Consider the following 12,776-nt stretch of genomic DNA (forward strand, 5'->3'; position numbering starts at 1 on the left):
CAAACTGGGTCAAGATGCAACAGGATGACGATCCCAAACACAGCAGCAAAGCTACAGCAGAAAAAGACTAAAAACGAGAAGTCGAGGTGTTGTAAAGGCACAGTCCAAATTCAAAAACCAATAACCAAATATCTTATTGAACTAAAGCAACTTTGTCAAGTAAAGTGAGACAAATACCTTCATATCTATGTGAGCAACTGATAAAGTCAGACAAAAAATGGCTTTAAGTTATCGCTTCTGAAGCTGATGAATCATGTGGTGTACTTTTTTCACACAGTTTTCCCATTTTGGCATTTTTTTGTTTAATAAATAATAATATGGAGGAATTTGCTGTAACAACTTCAGAACCTGGTAAAAGTTCTACAATAGAAAAAGGGTGGACTATATTTTTTGTAAGTACACAGAAAAACAACAACAACAAAAAAATCAAATCTGTATTATAAGATCCAACACATGCTTTTTTTATGTTAGGATTTCCAGGACTGAAGARAAACTACACCAAGCCTCTGCTGAGGCTTCTTTGGAGAGTGCGTTTTGTCTGTGGCCCCTGGAGGGTAGAGCGGTGATGTCCCTGAAGGCCTGTGCCTGTAACCTCAGAACATCTGCTCTCCACAGCTGTGAGAGCCTCCACTTTGTGGTGGAGTTGCAAAGGGACACTTTGCCCTCCCTGATGTGTCAAATATCTCCCAAGGCCTAAGACAAAAAACCCAAGCAGGCAGGACTGGCTCGGCCTGTCTGCTCACGCAGTTTTGCACCAAATTTCAACTGCTCCTGGCCTGCAGAGCTGGGCAGATTCACCACAGCTCACTAAGAGCAGAGCTGATTAAGTCCTGCTCACACAGCCACACACAGGATAAGTTGTATTATTTTAACTTGAAAACATCTTTAACATAAATTTCCTTTTTAATCAGTGGAGAAAGAATATGTAGAAAATAACGTGAGATGTGTAAAAGCAAAGAGAACAAACAAGTACTTTAACCATCTGAAGACAGAAATGGTTTTTAATGGTGTAAAGACCATCTTTCATTCTATTAAAATGTTTTTTTTAAATAGTGCAYCACAGACAGCACCGAGTCACAAGCAGCAAATTAGAGCTTTAGTTGCAGCAGGAAGTGCTTTTTCTTCTCTACAGGTAAAGGTAAATCYAACAGAAATTTGAACCTGTAATCAAGTTCACGGAGGTTTATTTTGAAATTGATTTTGACAATAAGACTTTAAATTTATATCTTTATTTTTCAGGATTTTATTGAGATACAAAATACAGTATATATTAATGTATTTTCATGGTTGAAYTCAATGCTTTGTTAATGAGGAATTGTACTCTATAAATGTGATGATTCAGATATATCCTTTTATTGTTAATCTGAATGCACAAAATCTAACATCCACATGAATAGTTGTTAAGTAAAATATTTATTTAGAAACAGCCTTCTGCACTATTCCTGTTAGGTCTACGTCTGTGGTTAGTTTTAAGACAATCAGAACCATCTGAATCAGTCTTTATCGACAGTGCACACAGAAACTTTTAAATAAGGATGTAAAAAAGATGAAAACAACTATAATTCACATTATCCACCCATCATCCATTTTCTGTACAGGCTTATTAATTATTTGACCATAAGGACTAAAGCCTGGTTCATAGGTGAAGTGAGAAGTTGTTTCTCRCTGATATTGTGGGATAAAAATGGCATATTCTTCTTCTTGCACCTCCTGCTGAGACCCTGACTTGAGCATTGCCTCCAGTTAGAACTAGTTTCTCAAAGGTTTTGGGCAAAGTAATGTTTTCTTAAGAGCTTAGGAGCAGATGGTCGAGGCTGTTATAAAATACAGTCATCTTTACAACTGTTCCAGCAAAACTTATRAAACTAGTGAAAAAAAGGAGATTAAACATTTTTTGTGCACAGAGGAGACAGCGTGGAGACACAGGCGGTCTCTTTTTAGACAAATTTACAAAATAGTGCTTCTCCTTGGTTAACAGCCAAAATACCAGCTCTTGCTTCTCCATCATCAACTGAAAATAAACATCCGTCTTTGACTAGCATGCCGTTGTTGTGTTGTGACTATTTACCTGTGACGAATGCTGCGGTGGGAGGGACAGTGGAAGTATGAAACTTTCCACGCAAAAAAGAACATCTCAAAATCACGTCAACAAGATTCGACATCTTTATGCATTAAAGTTCTTGACAAAATAAATGAAAGCAATGTTGGGTGATTTCTACGGGTCTATCCTTATCAGCAGCAGAAGTTCGACTACACTTATCAAAAATCCAACACAGTATGTGCTACGAAGAGTCTCCACATTAGTCGTTTCCTCCTCTCTGCAAAAATTCATTCAAGGTATTATGTGACTACCCTTTCTGTCCTCCAACGGGACTCTAACAAAGCTCCAAACCAGATTTAAAATGGCAACTGCAGCTTATAAAGCCAAGCATGGGCTAGCTTCTCTCTACCTCCAGGCTATGGTAAACTCTGTGCTGTAGCCAGATCACTCTGATCTATTTCTCGCCTGAAGCTACAGCCTCGGAAACCTGGAAACCTTTCTAAAAATGCATCAGGACTGGTCCTTTTTGTGCAACATGCCACCTGGTGGAGATCAGGGCAGCAAAAATGGCACTTTAAACTAAAACTCAGGTGCTACTTTTGCCACAATGAAAAGTATCTAGAGAGATAACATCTTTCAAAGCCTGTCCAAGCAGAAAAAAATCTTGGATTCTTCACAAAAATGCTGCAAAATCTACATCTTTAGTGAGTTTTCTAGTTTTGAACACTACTATAGTGCTTGGACCATGGTAGCTCAGTGGTATCATAATCAGGTTATATCAGAAATAGCATCCAGTGTACAAAAAATGCCAAATCTTTTATGGGATATTGTAACCTCAGCAAAAGGGAGCAGCTGAAAGAACCACTACAGTGTTCAGGGTATACTTCCAGCAGAGGCCTGTCACTACGACAGAAGTCATGTCAGTTTTGTTTGCTGAAAGCTGGGAGAAGAATGAAAGTGATGAAAAATGTCTTCCACATTGCAAACAATTTCCTCAGATTTAGAGCTACGCGGAAAGCTTTGTTTGACTTTTTTTGTTGCATATATTATGTAATCCTTATGGGTTTCTTTCACTCAACTGTGATTTGCTAATTAGACGTCGGCACACAATCAGTGCTCCCCACCCCCCAGACAAAAGTAAACACAACCTGTGGTGCTTTAGGGGAACTGTAGGTGGAGTCAAAGCACAAAGAATCAACAGTTACAAAATGCCTTTTATTTTACCAGCAGAAAACACATTGTCTCCAGAAAAATTAGAGATTTTAGCAAAAAATGAAGCCAGCAGAATTGCTATTCCTGAGCTGACACTGGGCTGACTGCTCCAAATTAAACCGTAAGATGGGTCGGTGATGCAGCAGCATCCCCAGACAATACGCACCGAGGAAGGTCAAGCCCAAACAATCCGTGTCCTCTGTTTGGTTTGAGTCTGTGTAGAGTTGAGAGCGTTTAACCTGTGAATCCATTCAGTCTGTTATTAGCCTGATCTCAAACACGAAATAAACATTTAAAACCTTTTGTGGTCAAAAGTCCAAGAAGACGAGAACTTCTTTGTTAGGATGCAAAGAGGACATTATTTTCTCTTGATAACAATTACTGCAAACAATCCACACAATACAGCTGAATTATTCCAACCCTGCTTACAGTCGACCCTTTACTGCAGTGATTTATTAAATGTTTTGGTTTTTCAGAAAAATTCTGACACATTTTGACATATCGTGGCCATTTCTCTGAGTAATTTTGTTTTTACTTTCTCTCTTGACTGTTTAAGCACTCTAAAGCTGGCTCATGATGCCACTGTTTTCCACTTTGATGCCCCACCTCTTAGCCTCTTGTTCATAATCATTTACTTGTCTTCTTTCCATTTGCAGCTGTCAGAATTAAACTGTACATAATGGCTGCCTTCACGTCTCTGGGTTCCTGGCTGCTGCTAACCCCAAATCAACACTCCTGCTTCTAAGTAATGTTTCGTTGCAATTGTTGGGCAAATTGTTTGTTTTGAAAATGTGAAATCAAACAGCCTGATGTGAAAGAAAGAGCATCTGATTGGCTTCCAGCGTTTCCTTTTTGTTGATTTGAATTAAGTTCAGAAGGACGACAGGAGTGTGAATTTGCACACGTGTCTGCACGCAGGCAGTGTTCACTAGCGGCTGCCGCTGCCTGCGCGTTTCAGTGAGCTCGTCTCACTTCACTTCACGTGGCACTAAACAGCAGTTCGCTGGTTAACTTTTTTATCTGTGAGCCGCTGCACAAATCAGACACGATCTGGGTAACAATTAAAAGCCATTTTCTTCAGCAAGCTTCTAATGGTGTGCCTGATTAGGAGGGACACTTTTCCCTAAAGATGGGAGGCTGTGTGTTCAGTCAAGGGAAGTTGGTATTGACAAGTATTGAATGATCTACAGTTGCAAGGGAGGAAAAAAGCTGGATGTCTAAATGAAGCCGACAAGTCGATCAATGCTGCTTACGACAGAAGGGATGTGGCGTCCTGTTTTTGGTGAAAAACCTCACCACAGATGTATTTTATGAACAGAATGTGTGAAGTCTGAGGTCTATATTTTAGCCTAATTTCTGTAATTACAGTTGTGTTTATTTGAAGAGCAACAAGGAGAAAATTGTGAAAATTGTGTAGCAGCAACATGACAAAGGCTAAAAGACATCCAGCGTTTAGGTTAGCACTTAAAAGCTAAAGTAAAAATAAAAAAAATTGCTTTATGAAACTATTTTCTTATATAACAAAACATTCTGCAACTTGATGTCTGACTAAAACCTCATTAGTTTGTCATTGAATGTTAGGCTAAATGTTAATATTTACTCTGACAAGTGGATTTTAACCTTACTTTAAATACTAGACAATATCAAGTTGAGCACCTCATATTTTTATTTTATGAACCCTCAAAAGTTTTGATTAAGGATGTTTTGAACAGAACATTTTATTTGATCTTTTTCTTTTTGCACAAGATTAATTCTAGAGAAGACCTTTATAATCATAAAAGAGTCAATTTCAAATAATTTGTCAAAGGTTTCRCAGACTTTTTAAATTTTCTTCTGTGGCTGATGTTTTATGGATCCATGAATTACAGTCTCCGTTTTTGATTAACAAGAAAATTTACAATTCAGAACTATTTGTCTGTCTAATCTAAACAGGTTGCTGTTTTGTATTCACGCCCTAAAGAGCTACGTCTATGGGGAGAAGCAGAGCAGGAGAAGTTGAAGAGAGCAGCAGCCACACAGAACATGGACAGAGCGTTTACCTGGCCCTGTGCTCTGTGGGTACGCCAAGTAGCCGCCTCTTCCACGGGCCCCCCTACCTGAGCCACGCACTGCTGCTACCGCCGCCGCTGCCACCGGTCCATATGCTGTCGCCGGGAAGCCTGCAGGCACATATACACACACACATACACACACATCACTTCCTGCACATGGATGAGCACATCCCAAAGCTACAGGACAATGTTGATACCTGTGCTGAGCTGTGGGATAAAAACTATAGCTGTCGGAGCCGGGGGGCTCGTGTCAGGGTGAAATCTATCGGCAGGCACCTTTGTGACATTCAAAAGCCTGGTGGACGTGTTAAAACATGAACAGTTGGGTCGACTCCTCAGCGAAGGGAAAGAATCATTCAACAGACGGACATTTACAACAAAGGTACAGCTCATAAATCAGATTTCTTTCCCCAAACATTTTCACAAAAAGAAAAGCTGTTCTCTATAGCACGAAACCACGAGCCAGCCGACTCCAGTCTATGATTGCAATAGTAAAAGAGTTTGGCTCTGAGGCTGTTTATGTCACATGCTTCAGATAAAAGATTATAGACACTTTAGAGCCGCACAGACATGGCCATAATAGCCCTACCTCCGGGGACCACGGCTGCATTTTGTTCCGAGTGCTCCCAATTACCGCGACTTTCAACGGCATCAGAATAATCCAGTGTAATGCATTCCCCACTTTTGTTGGGCTTTCCAGGTGGAAGATACAAAGCAAAAGAAAAATATTTCCCCCACAATCAGATAGGAAGCATCTTTCTGTAGATTTTGTCACCAAGGAAAGCTTATCTGAGAGCTTAAATAAAGACTGTATACGTCTCATATTTTTTTATATTTATAGTACTCAAAAGATACGATTGCTGAAACTTCTGAAGGAATTTATTAGATACTGATTTAAGACACCACACTCTTTGTCTTAGTTTTCCTTTTTAAGTATTGACTTTTATAATCCATTGTTTGACAATTGTTATGTCTTGATTAAAATAGTTTAGATACATGCCCAAAACACCATCACAACACATAAAAAACTGTTAATCTAACATAATTACAGGTCTTTTTGTCTGAGTGTCTGCGATTCAGCCGTAGGCCAGTAGTGGGTGTACCAGGCACTGAAGAACATGTATATATATGTCGGGACTTCCGGTTTTCATTCAGCATTGGTTTCATGACTGACCGATCAGCACTAAACCTCCRTTCACTTCAGTCACTGGTGTTGTATGGTCCTCGTCTCTTCACATTTTAATCTATTCAACAATTATGTGGTTTCGTCTCGATTTCAGTTAATGAACACTAAATTTTCTTACACTTCAAAGCATGTTTATGTATACAATCATAAATCAGTCTAAGCTGACAGTTTTACTTATGAATTAGAAAGCTTTTATTCCACGCAAACATAAAATCCACTTTATAAGTGCCTGATAATTCCAACAAATATCAGTCCAATAATCAGACTGTAATTAAGCCAAAGCAGTATCTGTGAATTGTAATTACATAGTTGGCCTTAATGAACACAGCCGCTAGAGGTGGCTGAGAGAGGCTAGTCCATGCCCAGGGCTTGTGCTTCTCTCTCAGCACAGGAATGGCATGTCATTAGTAGTGATGATGAGATTCCTCACTCTGGGCTCAACACCGTCTTTGCCTAATCAGCCTCCTAAAATTATCTCCACAGGAACTGCTTTCCTCACTAGCACAAAAAAAAAAATCTCCAAATTCCCTCAGTTGGAGTTTTTTTCTTGAAATATATATCTATTTTTTCCAGCTAAATGTGTGCACGGGTGCTTCTTCTGCGCCTCGGCCATATTGTGGAGATTGTGGTTTAGGCGTTGCAAAAATGGTACAGGACACCTTCGAGGATTATATATATTTTTTTGTTGAATGCTGCGGAGGTGAGAGGAGCACCAGCAGGTGACCTATTTTCCGAGCCAGCTTTGTTCTGCCACGGCGCGAAGAAGAGGAAGAAGAGAGGCTCGCACAAAAGACCAATGAGAYGGAGGAGAAGGAGTGCTGTGGGGGGAGGCGGAGGTGAGAGGGCAGGGTCAGATGAGCCGCCGTCGAGGAGACAAACACGTAGCTTTTCATCAGGCAGCCGAGAAGGAGGTAATTCACAACTCCGCCGGCACAATATGGCCATGAATGTAYGTTGTTGGGTGTGAGGCGCCGTCGTGCTGCGACTGGCAGGGAGGTGAAGAACAGAAAGAAATGCCACTTTTCCCAACCGACTATCTAATGGCTCAGGAGAGAATAAGAGACTGGGGTGGCAGCAGAAAAACTACGAACAAAAGTCAAAAAATAAAAAAAGGCAACTAAAATCAAACCTTTTTGTGCTGTAGCAACTGAATCCAAACCTGTTTCCAACAGCTCAAATGATATTCTTTGCCTCCTTTCACACAAGGAGAATAAATAAAATCAAAACATAAAATAAAAAAATCAACATTGTTGCTTTCTCAGTGCTGGCCATGTCCCCTTGCATTTCCCCAACAGCATCCCCAAGGTTGCTTTGCAGAACGGTGTCCTCCTCCCCTCCCCGCCGCTTCCTCTTTTCCTAAGTGCTGAATCTATCTTCCCCTCACCGCTTTTGTCATGACACCCCCAATAGACCCACTGGCTTGGAAGTTAGTTGCGGGCAAAGTTGTGGTGAGAGATTAACTTTGCAGGATTAGGTGGGTTAATTAATAGATGGCTGCTGCTCATTGTTTTGTGCTCACGCTGTAAGAAGCCACCCAAGAGAAGCGCTGCAGCATTAAATCAATTTCATGGCCCTTTTATTACTGAGGAGATAAAGCCAATATTTAGCTTTCAATTCTTCACAATTATTGGGCCCCTGCTTTGCCATGAGTGGCTGCGCTTGGCTGGGGACAAGGACACATCTGTTTATGAGCGGTGGAGGCCCGAGGCCCTTGGTGTCCGGACTCCAGGGAACTGTCCCCAGCTTTCCCTCCTCAAGTCTGTCGCACAGAAATTCAGTCTTCCTTGGGAGCGTATAAACAGAAGGGGAAGAATGATTAAATGAACGAGCAAGGCGGCTGTAGTGTTCCCATCCTTTTTGAGCGAACAGACTGTCAACAAAAACACCATTATTACATACTCAATACCCCCCCCCCCGCCGATCTAAAACAAACTTTAAACTGCTTAAAAATTTCAAATGCCATGGGAAAGCACACACATCTATTTTTATGACAGTACACAACACATACCRGCCCTTTATGCTTGCAAAGTGGTATTTTTCTAAGGTGCACACCAGTTTCTTTCTACACCTGCACCTATATTTTATAAGTCTCTGTGAACTTGACTGTACTGAAGTAGGAGGAGAGACACAGTAGGGGCAGTGTCAGTAATGATCAAACAGCACAGTGCAATTTTTGTGTCAAGGCTTCCTAGGATTTTTGCTTGTGCCAGACTGGGTCAAAAGCTTTGTTTTCTCCATTACAAAGCTGTCAAAGCACTTTAGGGGCAAAACGATAKTCAGCGAAGTAGAGAAAACGAGGTGGTGTGCTGCTCGAATTAATTCCAGCCTCTATCATAACGACGAGGATAGCTTCTAACATTACCGTGTTTTCAGTCTTACTTTTTGACAGCGAAATTGCCAAATGCCAGCTCCTGCACGCGCGCTCTCGATTATTTTGTTAACTTGTGCAAATAAACCCTCACAACTCCGCACATTATCGCTCTTCGGGATTTTCTCCCCGTGCATTTTTTTMCCACTTTTTTTTAAAACCACTCTGCAGATCTTTTCTGGCAAACTGCCTTTTTAGCTGCAGACTCACTCTCCAATTCTATTACTCAGAAAACGTCAAGTTGAAAAGTTGTTGCATTATGCATCAATAAGGTCCTATTTATGTCCTACTAGTCTGACAACAGCTTGACTGATGTTAATGTAATCTGTACTGTTCTTTGGCCCCAAACTGCCAGCAGCAGCTCCCCTGTCATTGACAAAGGAGCTCCATCAGTCACAGAGCACACCCCTCATTTCTGCTATAAGGAGACTGTCAAATGYCTAATGCACAGGACAAGCCTGAGGACAGGAGACATGCCAGTGGAGGCCATATAGATCAAAAATGTTCTAATATGAATACATAATTAAAAGCAGAAAAAGATCAGAACCTGAAGCTAGACTTAAAGTAAACTCTCAGCAGAAATTACCACCAAGTGTTTAAAGTGCCAGCTTTTTAAATCGTTTTATTTTACCAAGATTAAAGTCATTTTAGATCTAATTAAAAACATATGTTCATAATCTAAATGAAAAAGAAAAACTAATTATATAGACAGTCTTGCTCATTATGATTGCTATTGGATTGTTGTTAAAAAGGTTTGACATGCTGGCAAGCAAACATTTGAAGCAAAGCTGCTTAAYGCAGCAGCTTCGTTTTGGGAGAAAAAAAAAAGAGGCTGGTGAACAAGCTTTTCAGCCTGCAGCTACAGTCGATTGTGAGGGCACGGCAGAAAGAGTGAGACAGATAAACAGAGAAGAACAAGCAGAGCGAGTAGAGGAGGAAGATGAGAGCGGACAAGTGAGGAGAGAAATAAGATAATGAGAAACAGTGGCCAGGACACAGGTGTCCAAATCATTTTCACGGAATGACAGAATAATGTGGTTTGGAAGAGGAAAATAAAAAAGAAATGCTACAAAACAAGATCGTATAATACAAAATGAGCCTTTACATTGAAACTCAGCAGCACAATTTAATAGTAAACCAATGCATATTCACAAACAATTATAACAAAAAAAATTCTATTTAGTTTTGTACAAAAATGAGTTCCAGTTCAATTCAGTTTGTTTATATTGTGCCAATTCATAATAAAAGTCATATCAGGGTTCTGCACATAAACATAAACAGTTCCTATTCAAAACCAAAGACTGCTGTGATTTGCACTGATTGAAATGGTAACAAAGCAATACATTTTATAAAGTGATCAAAATTGCTTCATGTTAGTTTGAAATGAATCTAACTTGAGGAATTAAACAAATTAGATTTTCACTGTGTTTTGGTTTTGTAATGTTGCAATTGTTTCTTCTTTTTTTGTAGACAGATGTAATGTATTTGTTAATAAATACAAAATGCAGCAAAACAAGATTAACCTTCAATTTAGTAGCAGTGCCAATGCATAAGCAATGAAGGAGCTTTACTGTTCAGCTGTAATGGTTTARTTTTTGTGGTGATTTTGTTTTTGGTACCACCTGCATCTTTAAAAGCACRTGTGCAAAAATACATAATTAAAATAATATAAAAAAATCTGTAGCTTTATCAAAATGAATGTGCTGTGGCTTTTGGTAGAAGTACAACAACACAGACAAATTGTTGTAAAAAAACAAGCAAAACAACAACAACAACAAAACAAAACAAAATAAAACAAAGCATAGATTTGACCAAGACCATAAGTAAAATGAGCCAGAAAACCAGCGCTTCACAATAGAGACATAATGCAAATTTTAAATGGGTCACAACTTTATATTTCATATTACTAAACTGAGTTTTTTATATATGTTTGATATTTATAGTTTTAGGTAAAACATACATAATTTTATCTTCTTTCACCCAGTGTGTCTCTCACTGCTACAGGGATTACACATTTCTATTAAACTCCYTCAAACTGTTCAAATAAGCCCCCATACACTTTCATTTATTTGAGTTATTTCTCTTCTTATTAAAATTGTCATATCTCCTTTATTGAACAACTATAGAAACATAAATATATGTCAGGGAGTGAAATACATAGGTTACCATATTGACCATATAAAGACCATGGACACATAAACATTTGGTYAGTTTAGATTKTTAYAAAAGTCACAAATGATTGTTTATTWAAAAAGTTGATGCKTCTTCATATAGTTTTATGCTTTGTAAAGTCTTATTTTTCCATGTTCAGTTTGAATTATTTAAGTTCTGCTAAAGTCATGATATAGAATTCACTACTTACTGAGAATATTACTCACATTATAAAATAACAAAGACATCAAAGCAGTAACACTTTGAGCCATTCTCCCACTGCGCATATTTCATCTAATCCTTTAAAATTTATGAGGAACCAGAGAAAGGTTTTGAGCAATTTCAGTGTGAAATATGAGTGAAATATGAGATATCATACAAGAGCTGGATGTTTTTTTTTTACCAGCCACTGTATGACACTAAGCAGGACAAGCCAGCGGAAATAAGTCTGTTGATAAGTCATAGCAGAGGCAGTGAAGCACACTGCTGTCTTCTCGCAGGATGAGGCAGGCAATCTGTCAGAGATGGGAAACTGACTCCACTTCACATTTTGCTTCAACAGTAACCTTTGTTAAATATAGGGAAACACAACCAAAGAAATGAACAAAACAAACGGGAGAAAATATTTATCAAAGTTACAAAAGACACAGTCGGCTTACAAGACATCTTTTCATCTGCAGACTGACAACTGTCCTATTGTTGTCATCCTTCAGCACGACTTTGTTGTTGTTGAAAGCATCTCTGGGTTGTTGTTATCAAAGACATAAATCAGAGCTGGAGAGAGCCAGGTGGCTTTCATATGAACTGCTGCACACATGTCTCACCTCTCCTCTGATCAGCGGACACCTACAGTATACACCCAGATTTCCTCTCACATCAAATACTGAGGCGGCTTTCTGGGAATGAGCCAAGGAGAGAGAAAGAGCATTTACATGAACACCCTAATTCAATTAGAACCAGACTAATGCAATACGCATATTATTGCAACTCTCATGTAAACACCTTAACCAGGTTATCTTACTCACATTAGGGCTCCTAATCAGAATAAGCATAACTCAATTAACAGAGCTGGGTTGCTTGTCAATCATTCAAATTAATATTTGTGTGTGAAGGTCTTTCAGCGGTTTGGATTCTGTGCATAAAGCCACAAAGGTCACAGAGAACAGGATGCCTGCAGATACTGTATGTGTGACACAATAAAAAGAGCAGAGACATTAGAAAAATGGAAACTACTGATGTAAACAAGCACAGGGATGGAAATGTTCCATGAAGTCATCCCAACAAATAATTCATTTAACTGTAAAAGCCTGCATTGTGGCTTATTTAGAAAATCAAAACAAAGTACTTCTGAAGTGCTCAGTGTACCTGAGTTCCTATCAAAGCAGCACAAAGGCAGTYGCTTTCAAAAGATCTACAGTACAATTTTAGGAGACACAGACACAGCGACAGTTCAACATGACATGACAGAATATTCAACAAATGTTTATTTAAAAAAATGGTCTGAACATTAGCATAACATCTATTTATGTCTTCTGCTTAATCAAGTTTGCACTCAAACAACATTTAAAATCATCCAATCTGGTTAACTTTATGAAAAGTACAGTCTTTGTAGCCAAATGTTTATTTCTTTTTCATAACTATGATCATTTTAATGCTTGAAAAGGAGATTACATTACAAATTTAAATTTTGTTTTATTGAAAAAGCAAAGTGTTTCTGTAAAACATGACTAAATTAGCTAATGGTTTTGTTTTGTAATAGCTAATAGG

General features: G+C 38.9%; 1 protein-coding gene across 9 annotated transcripts in view; it reads right to left on the reverse strand.

Moving 5' to 3' along the window:
* msi2b (musashi RNA-binding protein 2b) overlaps nucleotides 1-12,776 on the reverse strand; it is a 301,595-nt gene that overhangs the window by 18,780 nt on the left and 270,039 nt on the right. For 5 of the 9 annotated variants that reach the window (XM_014006807.1, XM_014006802.1, XM_014006800.1 and 2 more), the window contains one exon: nucleotides 5,293-5,412. The exons of 2 other annotated variants lie outside the window; for them this stretch is intronic. In XM_014006807.1, the coding sequence (XP_013862261.1) occupies nucleotides 5,293-5,412 (120 nt within the window). The remainder of the gene's footprint in view (nucleotides 1-5,292; nucleotides 5,413-12,776) is intronic. 2 more of the 9 variants (XM_014006808.1, XM_014006804.1) reach the window with 1 other exon arrangement.

Source organism: Austrofundulus limnaeus, unplaced genomic scaffold (assembly GCF_001266775.1).
Source record: "Austrofundulus limnaeus strain Quisiro unplaced genomic scaffold, Austrofundulus_limnaeus-1.0 Scaffold37, whole genome shotgun sequence".
Classification (NCBI taxonomy): domain Eukaryota; kingdom Metazoa; phylum Chordata; class Actinopteri; order Cyprinodontiformes; family Rivulidae; genus Austrofundulus; species Austrofundulus limnaeus.